At 43.6% G+C, this 16,386-nt stretch overlaps 1 protein-coding gene across 1 annotated transcript in view; it reads left to right on the plus strand.

Annotated features, from left to right (window-relative positions):
* Positions 1–5,446: 5,446 nt before the first annotated feature.
* The window catches only part of ARPC2 (actin related protein 2/3 complex subunit 2), a 33,570-nt gene continuing 22,630 nt past the window's right edge, over positions 5,447–16,386 (plus strand). The window contains exons 1-4 of the mRNA XM_049888140.1: positions 5,447–5,548; positions 5,768–5,849; positions 14,693–14,727; positions 15,986–16,098. Of these exons, the coding sequence (XP_049744097.1) occupies positions 5,776–5,849; positions 14,693–14,727; positions 15,986–16,098 (222 nt within the window). The 5' untranslated portion in view covers positions 5,447–5,548; positions 5,768–5,775. The remainder of the gene's footprint in view (positions 5,549–5,767; positions 5,850–14,692; positions 14,728–15,985; positions 16,099–16,386) is intronic.

A 16,386-nucleotide genomic window follows, 5' to 3' on the forward strand; every position in this document is an offset into this window, starting at 1 on the left:
TCCCACCTGAGCCCAATCCTCAATTGACCTACCAGCTAAATGCAGCCATATTGAGATAGGGAAGAAAAAGGGACTGTGCCCTAGGCAAGGAACCCTGCAACACCTGCAACTTGCAACTTACTTGCAAAAATTATGTGCTTGGAGAGACTGAAAGGGCTGACTCAAGACGGGGAGAGTAAGTGGGAGTAGGGAGTGAGATGTATGTAAACTTATATGTGACAGACTGATTGGATTTGTAAACGTTCACTTGAAGCTTAATAAAAGTTATTATAAAAAAAAAAAAAAAAAAATTATGTGCTTGGCTAATAATGCAGAACACCCATCCTGGAATGTGTGATAAGAAAAAAACAAACAATGTACTTCCTTGTAAGATGTTTTTCAGAAGGACCTGCCTGATCTGGGTCCTGGAGCATGGGCAGACATCCGCAAGGGGACTGACGGATGACCTCCACCTGATGCAAGTACCCACAACAGGAACTGAGCCGGCACCACAGGAGGGACTGCACAGGCATGACACCCCATAATACGTCCGGTTACCCAGTCCCAGGAGCCTTTGCTACGGGTTGCATCTTGAATTCCAGATGCGCTCACAACCTAATTTCAGTATGCACCACCATTCTGAGAAGTATCCGCCCCTTGAAAGAAACCTACTAAATATTCATTACTGTATTATCCTCGCCAAACCCATATAAGCCCCAGAAAAACCTTTGTTCAGGGGAACAGAGGTTAGCGTTGCCTGTTCCCTCTCTCTCTGCTCGTGAGCCTTCACTTTCTTTCTGTCACTAATAAACCTTTGTTCATGTGGAACCTCTGAGCCTCTTCTGGTCGTTCTTGGTCAGTAGAAGGCAAGAACCTAGGCAGGCAACTCTTCAGACATGGATTGGACTGGACAGTGGGTTGAAGACGAATGCTGGTGAGAAGTGAGCTTCTTGAATCAGGTGGACACTTGAGACTATGCTGGCATCTCCTGCCTGGAGGAGAGATGAGACGGTAGAGGGGGTAAGAAGCTGGCGAAATGGACACGAAAAGAGAGAGTGGAGGGAGAGATAGGGCTATCTCATTAGGGGGAGAGTAATTGGGAGTATGTAGCAAGGTGTATATAAGTTTTTGTGTGAGAGACTGACTTGACTTGTAAACTTTCACTTAAAGCACAATAAAAATTATTTTAAAAAAAAAGAACCTAGGCAGGACTTAGTCCTGACCCGGGAAGCCTTGCCCTGCAACAATATGAGTGAGCCCAGGCAAGAGCAGCAGAAACCCATCCAGTTAACCCACAGAATTCTGAGAACTAATAAATCATTGTTTTAAAACCATTATTTTTTGGTGGTAGCTTGTTACCCAGCAAGAGATAACTGAAACAATCCAAAGATAGAATCCTGAGGAGTTCTAGTTTAGCCAGCCTCCAACATGACCCCTAATGATCCCTTCCTCCTGGTATTCATGCCTGTGTGTAGTCTTTTCCCACACTGTATTAGGGCTGGTCTGTGTGACCAAGATAATACAACAGAAGTGATGGCAGGCTATTTTATAAAAACACTGTGGCTTCTGCCTTGTTCACTCCTGGATCATTCACTCAAGGGAAGCCAGCTGCCATGACCTAAGAAGAGGAACTGAGACTTAGTGACATCAGCCAAGGAGTGAGCTTGGAAGCAGATCTTCTAGCCCCAGTCAAGCCTTTGGATTACCGCAGCCCCTACTGACATCTTGACTGCAATTTCATGAGAGATCCCGAGCCAGAAAAATCCAGCTAAGCCACTCCCAAATACCTGACCCACAGAAACTGTGAGATAATGAATGTTTGTTGTTTTCAGCAGCATAACTGGGGGTAAATTGTGATGCAGCAATGGATAACTAATAGAATGTAACATTTTTCATCCGTTATGTATATAAGCAGTCTCTTGTGGGAGCCTGAGTTAACAGGAATTCAGTTTGACTTACTGATGTTTTAACGTCCCTCATAGATTGATACCCTGGTGTCACGGGGCTAGGCTGCGTGTTATTCCTGCCTGGTCTCCAAAACATCTTTCACAGGATGGCCAGAATGGGCTGATCATGCCACTCCCCTGATCAAAACCCTTCCATGGTTTCCCATTGCCCAGCTTCTACCCATGTTACCAAGTAGTTTCAACAGAAGAACCAGATGGTGATATCCCTGGTCTAGTGGCCAAACAGCAGATTAGTCCAGTGGTACAGAGAAAAAGGCCCAAAGAGTGACCAAGACTGATGGCCAGGTCTCCGATGGCATCTCCTTTGGCTCCAAGGCCTTTGTCTCATTTCCCCTCTCCCCTAATCTCAGGACTACACCCAACAACACTCTCTCCCAGCACTCTAGAGAACACTGCCAAACAACTCACACTAAAAGCCATTTTTAAGAGAGTTGGAATGTCTTTAAGACTATTAAGGAGAATATTTAACATTTGAGTCTGAGACGTTAGCATTTGGATCATTCCATCTATGCTCAGCTACCCTAAGGATAGGGCTTGACTTACAACTGCAAGACTGTAAGGGTTCTGTAAAGCAATTCCTCCCAGAATAACCATCTGCTCCTTATTTTGTCTTGACCCCACAGGAAACACAGAGCACACTCAAGATAGGATAATTCAAGGAGGGTGTATTTACAAAGGACTATTTAAAAAATACTGGGTATTTTCGGGTTTAAAAATATGTGGGTATAAGAGAATCACAAGACAGTGCAGTAACCCAGGACTAGTAGCAGCCAAACTAATACTGCCCCTAGGCCCAAAAGGATGAGGGGAGGGGTCAGTTATCAGGACCTGAAAGGAAGAAGAGAGTGGTTCTGACTGAGGTAGAGCAGTGACATTTGGTTGAGGGACATAGCCAGCCTGAGGGAGTCTCTGTATCTCTTTCTTTTCCTGCTGGGGCTCCCTATTGGCCAACCAAAAGCCAAAGGGCAAGGGGGCCCAGCTGATGTGGGGATGGAAAAGGGTGAAGAGTGGATCTGGAGGACGAAACAGAGAATAGCCAGACAGCCCTCCAAGATGAGCTCCAGCCTCTATCTTTAAGACTGAAAGCATCAGATTTCTGGCTATCCTTGAAGAATCGCTTTCCCTATTTAAGCCATCAGGGTTCGGAAGGGTGACAGTCCAGTCAAGAAGTTGTCATTATTTTGTAAACGGATATTGACAGATCCAGTTTCTCACACCTTGATTTTATCAAACTCCAAACTCAAATACAGAACTATCCAGTTCATTTCTGTATACTAGTATTGCATAGTGGTCAAGAGCATGACCTACAGAGTCTAAATATCAGCTGAGCAACCAGCCAAACCAACCCAGACCACGATGAAGGAATATCCCAGAATGGCGGCTGTGCAGCAAGTCTACAGAGCAATTAATCTAGATTGAAATAAGAGGAAGGAATGTTCTGGGACAAAGACTTCAGAGAAAAATGAAATTTATATTTTTGAATATACAGAAAATATTATTGGTAGGTTTTTTTTTTTTTTTTTTTACGCAGAATCTTAGAGCACTTGGGAGGAAACAGCCAACTATAAATATATAGAAAATCAGACAAGTAAGGGTAAAAAGGCAATAATTAACCTAGGAAAAACTGAAAGGCTGTGTAAGCTAGAAGGCATGCATACAGTGCATTTCTTGGCTCCTCAATGATCAATATTTGCATACATAACAAACATTGATTATTGACTTAACCAAAAATTGTTTCTTCAGTATGTGTGGATGTGGGGGTAGGGAGGAGGAGAAGTGATGGAGACAAATTCTCACCTACCTTGGCAGGAAATCAGATAATGCTCAGAATTAACAAATCAAGAAATAGTGGTATAAGCATTTATTTAGAAATGTGGTGATAAATAGCAGGATGAATAAGAGGATATTGCCTCTGAAGAGCGGGCCAGGGAACTGCTTTTCTCACTGCAAGTCTTTTAATATTAAACCCAGTGCCGTCGAGTCGATTCCAAAGGCTTTTAATATCAGAAACCAAAAAAAAAAAAAAAAAAAGTTGTCGTGGAGTCAATTCTGACGCAAGGGGCGCACTGGTTAAGAGTTGGGCTGCTAGACAAAAGGTCGGCAGTTCCAATCCACCAGCCGTTCCCTGGAAACTCTATGGGGCAGTTAGTTCTACTCCGTCCTGTAGGGTTGCTATGAGTCAGAATATACCAGACAACAACGCGTTAGTTATTTTTAAAGTGTGTATGCGTTGGAAACCCTGGTGCCATAGTGGTTAAGTGCTACGGCTGCTTTTAGGTTCTAAAAGGTCAGCAGTTTGAATTCGCCAGGAGCTCCTTGGAAACTCTATGGGGCAGTTCTACTCTGCCCTACAGGGTCGCTATGAGTCGGACTCGATAGCAGTGGGTTTTTTTTTTTTTGGTATATGCGTTACTTTAATACAATAAATATTTTTAACACGTTAGCATATAATTTGGTAGGATCTGCAATTTCCTGAAGCTTATCCATGGCCCATAAGAAATCTTTTCTAAAGGGCTGTCTAGGCCTTGTTGATAGGGGTTAGTTTTGTGTTCCTTTTCTTGGATCCCTCCTCCCCTCAGAACACTTAACAGAAAATTAAGTATTGCATGTAGAAGGGACTCATCTAAGTCTCTTAGTCTCCCTGGGGTGGGGAGGGGGAGGGGCGGCAGATACAAAACAAGACACACAGGCGGAAGGTGCAGATGTACCACAAAGGTGAGTTCAGATTCTGCCTGAAGATGAGGTGGACGGTATGTCTCTTGCAGAGGTACTGGAACGTGAAGGTTTCCAAGGCAGAAGAGATTACGTTCAGAGCCGCGCCCGGAAGCTGCTCCCCCAGGCACAAAAATGGAGGCGTGACAGGAACCCAGGGAGGTCCATCTAAGTTGCATATTCACCTCAGTGACTTCCCATTTCTTTCTTTTATTGTCCTTTTAACAGTTTGAAGTTATATACTTCAGCGTTTACTTGTTTGTTGTCTGTTTCCTTTACCAGACCATAGGCTTCATGAGAGCAGGGCCGCGTCTATTTTTTTCACCGCTGTATCCTCTGCACAGAGAGGAAGCCCACTAAATATTTGTTGAGAAACGAAAAGGTAATGGTGCAGCTAGGCAGCCATTAGCGCGGATGAGGAAGGGATACCGAGAACGAACAGGCACCAAGAGCAAAGGGGAGATGAACTGGGAGATGACAATGGGAAGCTTCATGCGGGGATCTCTAAAATGACTAGACCGGAAAGGTAGAGCTGGACCTCTGGGACAAGCGGGAGGGAGGCGACGGACAGTGAAGAAGGCCTCAGAGAATGACAGCTGGGTAAACCACATATTTGAAGGGGCTGGATGTAAGGGGGTCTGTGGGAAAGTGGAGGCGGGACGACGGCATCACGAGTGCGCAAGCGCGGCCTCGGTCCGCAGGCGTGCCTGCGTGCGCGTGCACGAGGGGTCGGAGCGGAATTGGCGCCGCGGGGCCGCGCGTAGGGCGGCGAGCGGAAGTGGGTGTGAGAGCGGAAGTGACCGGCTAGAGCCGGGGGCTGGGCGGGGACCGGGCTTGTTGGTGAGGCGGCGGCGGCGGCTCGGCAGGCGGGTTGAGGCTTCCGGGGCCAGGTCGGTCGGGTGGGTGGGTGGGTGTCTCCACAGTGTGTGCGTGCGCGGGCTAGCGCGCGTGTCCTTCCCTTCCCCCCCATCCCGGCCCCTCTCCCCTTTTCCCTTCACTTACTACTCCACCCAGGCCCCCTTGTCAGGGGCAGCAGGGCCGCTCCCTCTGTCCTTCCCTCCTTTACCCATCCTCACCCGCCTCGTTTCTCCTTCCCCTGCCCGGGGCAGCCGCCGCCATGATCCTGCTGGAGGTGAACAACCGCATCATCGAGGAGACGCTCGCGCTGAAGTTCGAGAACGCGGCCGCCGGGTGAGCGCGCGCCCGGGGCCAGGGGTGGCAGCGGAGGCAGAGCTCACCCCCGCCAATCCCCAGTATCATCCAGGGTCCCCACACCTGGAGGAGGGAGATGGGGGGCCTGGCAGGGTGTGGGGGCCGCCCTGGCGGTGGAGACGTGGGCGCGGCGGGGTGAGGGGCAGAGAGAGATGCGTGGGGCGAGGCTCAGAGGAGGGATGCGGAAGCAGTGAGTGGACAGTAGTGCGCGTGCCAAAGGGAGACCTGTAGGGCATGAGGGCAGCTTGGGCCTGAACTCACTGGAGGATGCCTTTGCCCTCTGGAGCGAGGAGGGGACCCCTTCCCTCTGTTGTTCCCGTCATTGTTCTGAACCCGAAGAGAGCCCATTTGGGATTGGGTTGGAAGTTTTCAGGGATTCCCAGGAATGGAGGAGGGAAGAAGATACAGGCCTAGATTAGCACCTGCATTCTTGCTCTCCACCCCACCTCCTCCCTAAAGGAGCTAGAGGGAAGACTGGAAGCACTGGCTTCCTTCCCATCGATTCCATCTCCCCAATCAGACCCAGCCGTACAACCGGAAAAACGCGATTTCTATAATTTCCCTTTCCCCGGACCCTACTGTAAGAAGAAACTGGCCATTTTGTTACATATTTCTCAGAGTTGACAGTCCCTCCATCCACATCCATCCATTCCTTATCTGTCTTCTGAGGTTCTAATGCTACTTTCCCCACCCATTAGCCATTATTTGGTTATCTTGAAATTCTTGGTGCAGGACCCCTGGCCCGTGATTTCTTCTGTGATAGTCTTGGCCCAGTGACACACTTCTGAGCCGCCTAGGTCTGTAAAGTTCTTAGATAACCTTCATTGTTGGCCTTTTTAAAGATGGGCTTAGAACATTTTTCTAAGGCAGTCTTCTCAGTTGAACACAAGCATCAGTAGAAGACAAACAGCCCCCTCCCCCAGAGCTGCTTTGGGTTTCTAATATAGTATTTAAAATATGAGGCCAAGGAATTGGCTTTATCTTCTAATTTTTAGTGGCCTGTGGCCAGTCCTTTTGCTTCATTTCCCCATCTGTGAGGATGGGGCTTCACATCTTAGTTTCAGTTGAGGAACTGGATGCAAAGTGTCTATGATGAACTGGGAAGTAATAATAGGAAAGTAAATGCTTAGAGATCCACAGATGGGAGAGGCTTGCTGGAGGGGACATTCTGAGTAATCGTAATGGACTTGTGGCTTGGAGGCAATTAAAAAAAAAAAAAAGCTCTTCTAACTCACTGCTTAAATTGAATGTATTGTGAGTCTTATGAGTCTTATCTATTTTTTAAGCCCACAGATTTTATCTGTAAAACAAAGCACGGACTATTCCTTGAAGTAATGACATGCAGTGAGCAGTACTGTTTCTTGCCAGGGATGATAGTCGCTTATATTTTAGGCTAACTTGCTTCTTCTTTTCAGTCTATCATGCCATTTCCTTTGCACTTTAAATAATTCAAGTGAATCAGCCTAGGGTCTTTTTTGGGTGATTGCTGTGTACTTTTTTTGAGCAGTGTAGCACATAGGAGGAAGTTGAGCTAACTTCTGCATTTTCACAACTGATCTTAATGCATTCTCAAGTCCAGACTAGCAAAGAATGAGACCTGAGTGGCTGTAAGCAGATCCGCCTGTGGATTTTCAAGTAGAGGCCTGCCTTGTATGCAGGAGTACCTTCACATCTATTTGTGTATTAATAACTTGTGATTCCCAAATGTGGCCCATTGTTCAGAACTTCCAGCTGGTTTTCTTTTAGAAAATTACTCTTAGAAAGAGCAGCTAACCATTTCAGAGGGGTTAAAGCAGGCCCTCAAGTCAGGAAGGGGTAAGTTAGAACTTCCAAGACATTCGTTAAAAGATTTGTGTTGTATTGATGTTGGATATGAGGGAGGGTGTTGAGCTTTCGCTTTTATTGTATGCCCACTTATTTAAAGTAGTTTAAATAAGTGGGCTTAAAACATATTCTGCTGAAAAGCTCTTGGGAAATCTTTGAAAAGAGACCGTAATATTCAGACCTACTAGGTAGGGCTTTTCTGGGATTGCAGATGTACTCTAAGCAGAAGCCTAATTTCAAGCCAAGTGTGCTTTTCCAGGCATACCAGTAAGGTAAGGCACCGATGAAGCAGTTAAATATTTATCACAGTGCATGTCTACACCAGAACTTCCACAAAGGATGACTGCTATGAGAATCATAAACATATATGGGATTCTGCCGGTACTCAAAGGAGCCTTGGTGGCACAGTGAGTGGTTAAGCACTTGGCTGCTGACCGAAAGATTGGAGGTTTGAACACACCAGTCGTTCTGCGGGAGAAAGATGTGGTAGCCTGCTTCCGTAAAGATCACAGCCTTAGAAACCCTGTGGGGCAGTTCTGCTCGGTACTATAGGGTCGCTATGATTCAGAAATGACTCAAGGGCAGTGGGTTTGGCTTTGGTTTTTACCAGCACTCAACACCAGGCAGGAGCAAAAAAGAAAAAAAGAAGCCGGCCTTTCTGAGAGAGCATGTTGGCAAAGTTACAGAGAAGCTAAGGGGTGAGATGTGCTGGGGTGGAAGATAGAGAAAGACCTTAAAGAAAAATGCTGAGAGTTTGAAAGGTGGTGCCAAGTGTGGGAGCCTCCTGGAAGAGGGCAGTTCCACCCTGCTTTACACATCTTCCAAACCTGTTGCCTTTGAGTCAATTCCAACTCATAGTGACCCTATAGGACAGATTAGAACTGCCATTTAGGATTTCCAAGGAGCAGGTGGTGGATTCGAACTGCCAACCTTTTGGTTAGCAGCTGAGTTCTTAACCACTGTGCTGCCAGAGCTCCTTAAAGTTCTTAGAGCAGACCAGCTGGGAAAGTTATGGTTCAAAGCAACCTTTTCCAGAGTGGGTCTTCCAGCTCTGCACTGTCTAATACGGTAGCCACTAACTACATATGGCTGTTTAAATAAAAAGTAATTAAAAGGTAATAAATTAAAAATCAAGTCCCTCGGTCACACCAGCCATATATCTAGTGCTCAGTGACCACGTGTAGTTACTGTATTGGACGGTGCAGATGCAGAACGTTTCCATTGTTGCTTGAAGTTCTTTTTGTTGGGCAGCATTGTTCCAGCTCCTGAAAACGTAGCATTGAGATACTGTGAAGATAGTCCTGTGGTATATATACTTCAGAATGCAGTTGGCGTTAGTTTTCCTTTTGGGGTTTATTTGTGTGTGTGTGTGTGTTTTTGGTCAAAGTTTATGCAAGAAATTAGGCTCTCATTTAATTAACAATTTCTGTACATATTGTTCAGTGATACTGGTTACATTCTTCGCAATATATTAGCATTCTCATTATTTCCATTTTGGTTGTTCTGTTTCCATTAGTCTAGCTTCCCTGATCCCCTTTACCTTCTCATCTTTGGTGTAGGGTAAATGCTTATCATTTGAATTCATCTAGGTGATTATTTTGAGGAGCACAGTACTCACGAGGGATATTATTTATTTTATGGGCCAGTCTGTCATTTGGCTGAACGGTGACCTCTGGGAGTGGTTTGAGTTCCAAGTTTAAAGTGTATGTCAAGGCGATAGACTGGGGATTCATCTAGTCTCTACTGGTCCAGTAAGTCTGGCCTTTTTTGGGGGAATTTGAGTTTTATTCTACATTTTTCTCCCATACTATCCAAGACTATTGAGCCCCTGGTCAGAACAGTCAGTAGTGGTAGCTGGGCACCATCTAGTTCTTCTGGTCTCAAGGTAGGTGATTTTGTTGTTTGTATAGACTGTTGGTTCTGTAGACTAGTTTCTTCTTTTTAATAATGCTGCTCAAATCTTCTTGCCTCTGACATCTTACTAAAACTCTACATTTCCTTCTGGTAAAGCAGTTCTGTAATCTAACCTTTTAAGTGAATACATTTAGTCATGATAACCTTTTAATTTGGAGGCACTTCAGGCAGAGAGCGTAAGATTCATTCCAAACAAATTGCTTTTTATTTTTTCCTACCACACAACTGGGGAAAATGGTTTACTGGAGTGATCCATATAGCCTCACAAAATGATAATTAATGGTAAATTGTTTTCCCAACAGCCTTCAACCTAAGAGGATGTGACTGGTGAAAAAACTATACGCAATCCTACAAGCACCCCCACGCTCAGGTCTTATCAAAGCAGTACCTTTTCATTTGGGAATTCTTAAACCCAGGCCCCCATTTAAAGCAGAAGTAATATGGGAAATTAATTGAATTCTTTTGTTACTGCTTATACACCAAGAACCTTGTGAACCTCAGAAGCTAGGCCTATCAATGCAGCTAGAATCTGGAGTTCAAAATTGAGGAGATGCTGTCAGATGAAAATTGATGTTGATTTTAAGTGCATGCTGGCTCCTTGCCGCAGCCTTTGCAGATTGTGGGGCGCTGTGGTTCAGTGAAGGGGAGCGAAGCTCAGTAAGCAAGCAGTGCCAGTTGGGGTGGGCGAGGACTGTGGGCGGAGAGATTTGAGAAAGGAATGAATTAAATCTTGCTGATACTCTGTTCTCTTTCCCCAAAATGCTGCATATGTCCTTAGAGAGTCAGTCTGATTTGAAGTGATTTGGAATCAGGACATTTTTAAGTATTTGCAAGTGGCTGAGTTGCTCAGATCTGGTTGATCTTTTTTACAGATCCTTATAGTTATACACTGCTGCTGGTCCTCTGGCCTCCTTGGGTTGAACCAGTTTGGGCATAAAGCTATGACCAAACTGCTAACTCCTCACGGGCAGGGTCTATAAATGTAGTCATCTTTGTTTCTCCAGCATCCTCACTGTGTACATAAAGGCAGCTCAATAAATGTTTTCCTGAAGGAGCAAATGAAACCAGATAGAATGATTCTTGGTTTCTTTAGGAGCTTATTGCTTTGAGAGAAGCTTCTGTCTCCATATTTTGAGATATGGCTTAGAAGAGAGTAGGACCACCTCTAACTAATGGGGTCCTTTTGTAGGCTTTGCTCAGAAAGGATGATGAGCGCTTTGTAGGGCATTTAAAAGAGACTGGTCAGAAATTTTTATGGTGAGAAGAATTCAATAGTTTATTTAATCCTGCTCTTGGAAGGGATAACTAGAAGAGGGATAAATTCTCAAATAGGGAATTGGATTCTAGGATGCATTCAGAAGCAAACACTCCGAAGTCCTTAATGGGAAAGAGGCCTAGATAACGCAGTCGCCGGGAGTCCTTTACTGACTGATGAGTGACATCCTGGAAGCCACCTTAGAAATAAAGGATAGAAGGCAAATTTTTCTCAAAGATTTTAAGAATAGCTATTGAAATCCATCTAAATGAATTGAACACATCTGAATGAATAAGACATTATTATGTTTTAGTGTCTTGGTCTGTCCAGTCATTAGCCCTAAGGACTTACCCAGCTGGCTTATTCTAGGATTCCAGACATTACAACAGTCTGACACCTATTAAGGGGTTCTGTTTCTCCTCGTACTGCTAACCAATTCCTGATTATGGGAGTTACCACAATCCTAAAACCTCTCCCAGCCACAGCTTCAAAGCCTGGTCTCTTCTGACTCTACCTAGGAGAAGAAAAAAGAATTTATTGATCACCTTCTGTGAACCAGGCACTGTGCTGTATGCTTTAACATGGTTTTATTTAGTTTCAAAAGGTATGTAGTAGTTACTATTTATGACTGAGGAAACTAGGACCTTTTGGGGTTTGAGGAGGGAGTAAACATTTATTGAGTTACTGGGTACCATTGAGTCGATTCTGACTCATAACAACCCCATGTGATACAGAGTAGAACTGCCCCATAGGGTTTCCTAGGCTGAAGCAGATTATCAGGCCTTTCTCACCGTTGGAGCCGCTGGGTGGGTTTGAACCATCGCCCTTTTAGTTAGCAGCCAAATGCTTAACCATTGTACCACCATGGCACCTTACTTATTGAGTAACTACTATAAAGTGCTGTGCTAGGCACTCTTCACTGGTGATTCCTGACCTTGCTTATGGTATGGCACACATAAAACATGACAGTATTTATATGGCACATTTGGGTAAGTGGTCTAGCTAGAGACCCTGCCATATTGCTCCCCTAAGGGCTAATGGGAACATTTATCTTAGCATATATGTAACTTAAAAAACACTGGTTTGGAAACTCTACGTATATCATCTCGTTTAGTCTTCACAACAACCTTGTGAGGTAGGTGTTGTTTATAGAAGTGGAACCTGAAGCCCAGCAACATTTGGGTAACCTTGCCTGTGGTTATATACCTAATAAGTGACAGAACTTGAGTCAACCAGTCAACTCTAAGGGACTTGTTTTTTTCTGTGATTAAAGCCACCCCATCATTTGAAACTTTAGCAGATGGTAGAACAGTCAATAACTTAACCACTCATCTTTTTGGTCTAAGTGGTACACTTTCCCCCAGACCAGTTTTACTCACCTCTGTCTCTGATTTTAAATCACAAAAGTAAATAGCAAAAATAGAGAGTGGAGGGAGAGAGCAGGCTGTCTCATTAAAAAACGGGGGAGAGTAATTGGGAGTGTGTAGCAAGGCGTATATGGGTTTTTGTGTGAGAGACTGAATTGATTTGTAAACTTTCACTTAAAGCACAATAAAAATTATTTAAAAAAAAAGTAAATAGCAAACACTTAAGTCTTAGAATTGAGGAATGATTCTGTTATGATATATTTCAAATGCAGTACTTCAGTACTCCTTGTTGAGGCACAGAGTTTTTGGCCGTCTAACTCCCAGGTGACTTCAGTGAAGTCTCCTTTGGCCTAATGCTCTCCTCAGCAGCTTTCTCTCCCCTCTCCAACCTTTTGTGCAGCCATAAATAGTAAACTAAGATATTAATGGCAGTGATTCAACAAAATATTCCTAAGGTAGCAAACCACTTAGTATAGATCTTAGTGACTTCTCCCACTGGGGATCTGTGCTCAGGGAACTTTATAGCCTAGAGAAATTCAGATTTTAAGAGAATGAAAATGTTTACAGCTTAGAACTCTAACGTTATTTGTAGTTGATTTTTCTCTGATCTGTTGATGAAGTAGGAGAGTGAAGAACTCAGCCCTACGTTGGTTGAGTTAAAGCTTAATGGTTTAAAAATAAGATAAAACTACGTACAAAACTATGGAATATAGACTTTAATAAATCCCCACCTTGACTCTTAGGCACAGCCAGACTTTCCCAGGAAAATATACTTCAGCACGCCCTTCCATTGTTCATCTTAGTAGTTCATTCAAATGGGCCACTTCTTCTTTGCTCTTGTCTTCTAGGGGTGAAGAATGGTTTTTGGCGGTTCGTTGCCTTTGTCTCCTGGCTGTAGTTTCAAAATGGCGGCTCAGATGCAACTTAAATTTTCACTCCAGTTCTTTCCAGTGTGTTCTGAACTCACTGCCTCCCCATAAACCCACTTATTGCCTCCATTCTTAGAGACACCCAAAGTGCTTTTCCTAAGTCACATCTGGATAGCTTTGAAGAAGTGGGGTGGAACTTTATGTGTGATTTATATAGGTTGATTTTTCAGTAGGATTCACATATGCCTAATAGAAGCCAGTTTCCTTCAAGAGTACTGTTTAGCCTCTGCGTCAGCTTTTGAATAGCCATAAACCATGTTATGTATTCCGTTATTTCCCAGCAACCCTGGAGGGTAGCTCAGCCTTGGTTGTTTTTACAGGTGAGGGAGCAGAGATAGTGTCAAAAATGTGTACTTGATCGTGAGGTCTTGAGCAAATTAGGTAAGAATAAATGTGAAATTTTGTATATCTTGTCTGCTAGCCCGTAAAACAAAGTAGAATCAGTTAAGTTATAGGTGGCTGTAGTGTATTTGTTTCCTACCAAATACACTACAGGAGAAGGAGGGGAGGCATGTAAAGTAGCTTTTCACTGGGGCTTAATTGACCATTGCTGTATGCGGCTAGGGTGTGTATCATGCCTTCTAGGTAATAATAACTTGGCAGCATTTAACAAGTAGTTCATGTACCCAGCTAAGCTGGGAATTGCACAGAAAGTATTACACACTCATTGCCTTCCAGGATAAGTTCTTAGGTCTGTTCTCTTGTTTTATCTCCAGCAGTTCTATGAGGTAGATAGAATCACTTGTATTCCCCCATCTTATAGATGTGTATGTGAGAAAACAAAGGCTTGAGGGTATTAATTCGTCCCAAAACATGGGCCTGATAAAAAAGCTAAAGTTGGAAAACATGTCTTGATTGTTCTCCTCAGTATTACTTTGTGCTACACTTTCTGTGCAAGTCCAGAGCTGGAATTAAAAAACAAACAAACAAACAAAAAAACCCCACAACTAGGGTAGAACCAGCCCAAGGGCTTCATGAAGGATGAAAAGGGGTGATGTAAAGGGGACGGAATGATGTGTAGGGGCGCTGACAGGTTGTACAGATTGTCTAATACTTTGATACAGAATAAAACTTGCTGTTTTATGGCCTGAAATCATCCTTTTACTTTTGAGCAAATGAAAACTGTTCTACGTTATTCTTAACAGTTTTCCTGCTGAATGTATTCCCTCCACCACCACTGTCTTATGGGGGAGACATTGACCAAAAGATGGCATTTCGTTGTTCATGTATACAAACCTACGTATATTGTGTTCTTAGGAAATTCAGGATGAAGGTAAGCACCACCCACGGCAGGAGATTCAACAGCACCTGAAAAACAAAAGCTGTAACTGCCCTGCTTTCTTCTCCATCCTCTAAGCAAATCCAAAGGTTCGGGTGCATGAAAAAATGAATTGCGTGCTTGGATCGACAGTAAGCTTAAGATTTATGCACAATGGGCTGATCCTGAATAAACCTCGGAAGCCTTTCCAGGTCCCCCTCAAGGCAAGCAGCAATAAAGCTATTTTAACTAAGAGATTTTGTTTTATTTTGCAGAAACAAACCAGAAGCAGTAGAAGTAACCTTTGCAGGTAAGTGTCTTTATCTCAACCCTGTTAAAATAGAAAAGAAAATTGTTCCTAAAATAAGTGTTGGCATTTTGGGCACTATCACTGGATTGTCAAGTCTTTTTGAGGTCTTTATCGTAGATGATGATTTCAAGTATTTAATCCATCAGATACTGACGTTGGAGTTTAGTGAACTATGTGAAGTTACCTGCTGATATCTTAACATATCTTGGCTTCAGTTTTGTGGTACAAACTAAGGTTTGTTTGTTTTGATTTGGAAATACTAAGTTACTGTCTTCGGGTAGCCATTGTTTTAGTTTGCCTGGCACAAGAGTAGTGGGAAAATGTGAAAATGTTAGAAGCATGTTTGTTAAGTCAGAAAGAGATGTTACTACTTTCTGTTCCCTATGAAGAGTGAGGGGTTGATACTACTCACTTGCTGTGTAACCTTTGAGGAGTTACATAGCCACCCTCTGTAAAAAGGAGGAGTTGGACAAGATGACCTTAGAAGACTTTCGCACCTTTGAAGTGCTGTGACTTGGAAGCCAGGCACTGTCTCTCTCTCTCTCTTCCTGCTGAATAGAAATGCCAGATCTTCCTCTGTGACTTTCATGCCAGCTCCCTAAAGCAATGGCACTGAGCACCTAGTTTCAGGAAATACATAAGATAAGTCCTCTGTTTTGTAGGACGATAGAAGCCAATGAGAAGGAAAGCCTATAGATCGGGAAAGACTTGATATATAACCAAATATAGCGTGTGGACCTTGTTTGGATCCTAAAAACAAAAGCCTTCTATTTATCGTCTAGTGATACATTCTGAAGTATTTATGGATGAATTGATGTAAATCATGGGGGGTGTGGGGTGTTGTCTAAATGAAACAAGATGGGCCGTGTGTTGATAATTGTTGAAGCTGCGTGATGGGTATGGCGTTTCATTCTGTCCTTTCTCCTTCTTACATGCTTAACATACGTCACAATAGAAATTTTTTATTTTGTTTTTTTAATTTTTTCTATACCAAGCTGTCGAAAGTCCTTTAAATTTTTTTACACCAAGCTGTGTTTAAGGCAAGAATAGCTTTGTGAGTTTAGAAAAGAGCAAAGAGATGGGTGCTCAGCAGTTCTAACCCAGTGTTTCTGCTGACTTCTCAGTGGATTTAAAATAAACACCATTTTACTTGCATGCCATAAGGGGGACTACTACTTTGTGGCCTGCAGCAAGGGAGGCACTTGGCGATGTTATTCCCCATTCCCAGGTTGAGCAGTCTTGTTTGCTTTACTCACAGATTTCGATGGGGTCCTCTATCATATTTCAAATCCTAATGGAGACAAAACAAAAGTGATGGTCAGTATTTCTTTGAAATTCTACAAGGAACTTCAGGCACATGGCGCTGATGAGGTAAGTTCCGCATCATTTTCCTTTGGACTCTTTATTTCCTCTTTTCTATTGGAAGCTTTCCATTCATAGATGATCCATGGCACAGAATCACCCCCACCTCAGTATACTGAAGTCTGGATGGCTTGCCCACCTAACCAGAGACTTCTGACTCCATTTCCCATAATGATGTAAAGAAGGCTATTTCTCAGAAAAGGTTTTGGCTCTTTGCTTTTTACTCTGGAGAAATAAAGATGTTCTCCATCAGAGCGTAATAACTATCAAAATCTTAACAGAGTACCTTTTTTTAAA

This window comes from Elephas maximus, chromosome 6 (genome assembly GCF_024166365.1).
Source record: "Elephas maximus indicus isolate mEleMax1 chromosome 6, mEleMax1 primary haplotype, whole genome shotgun sequence".
In the NCBI taxonomy this organism is placed as follows: Eukaryota; Metazoa; Chordata; class Mammalia; order Proboscidea; family Elephantidae; genus Elephas; species Elephas maximus.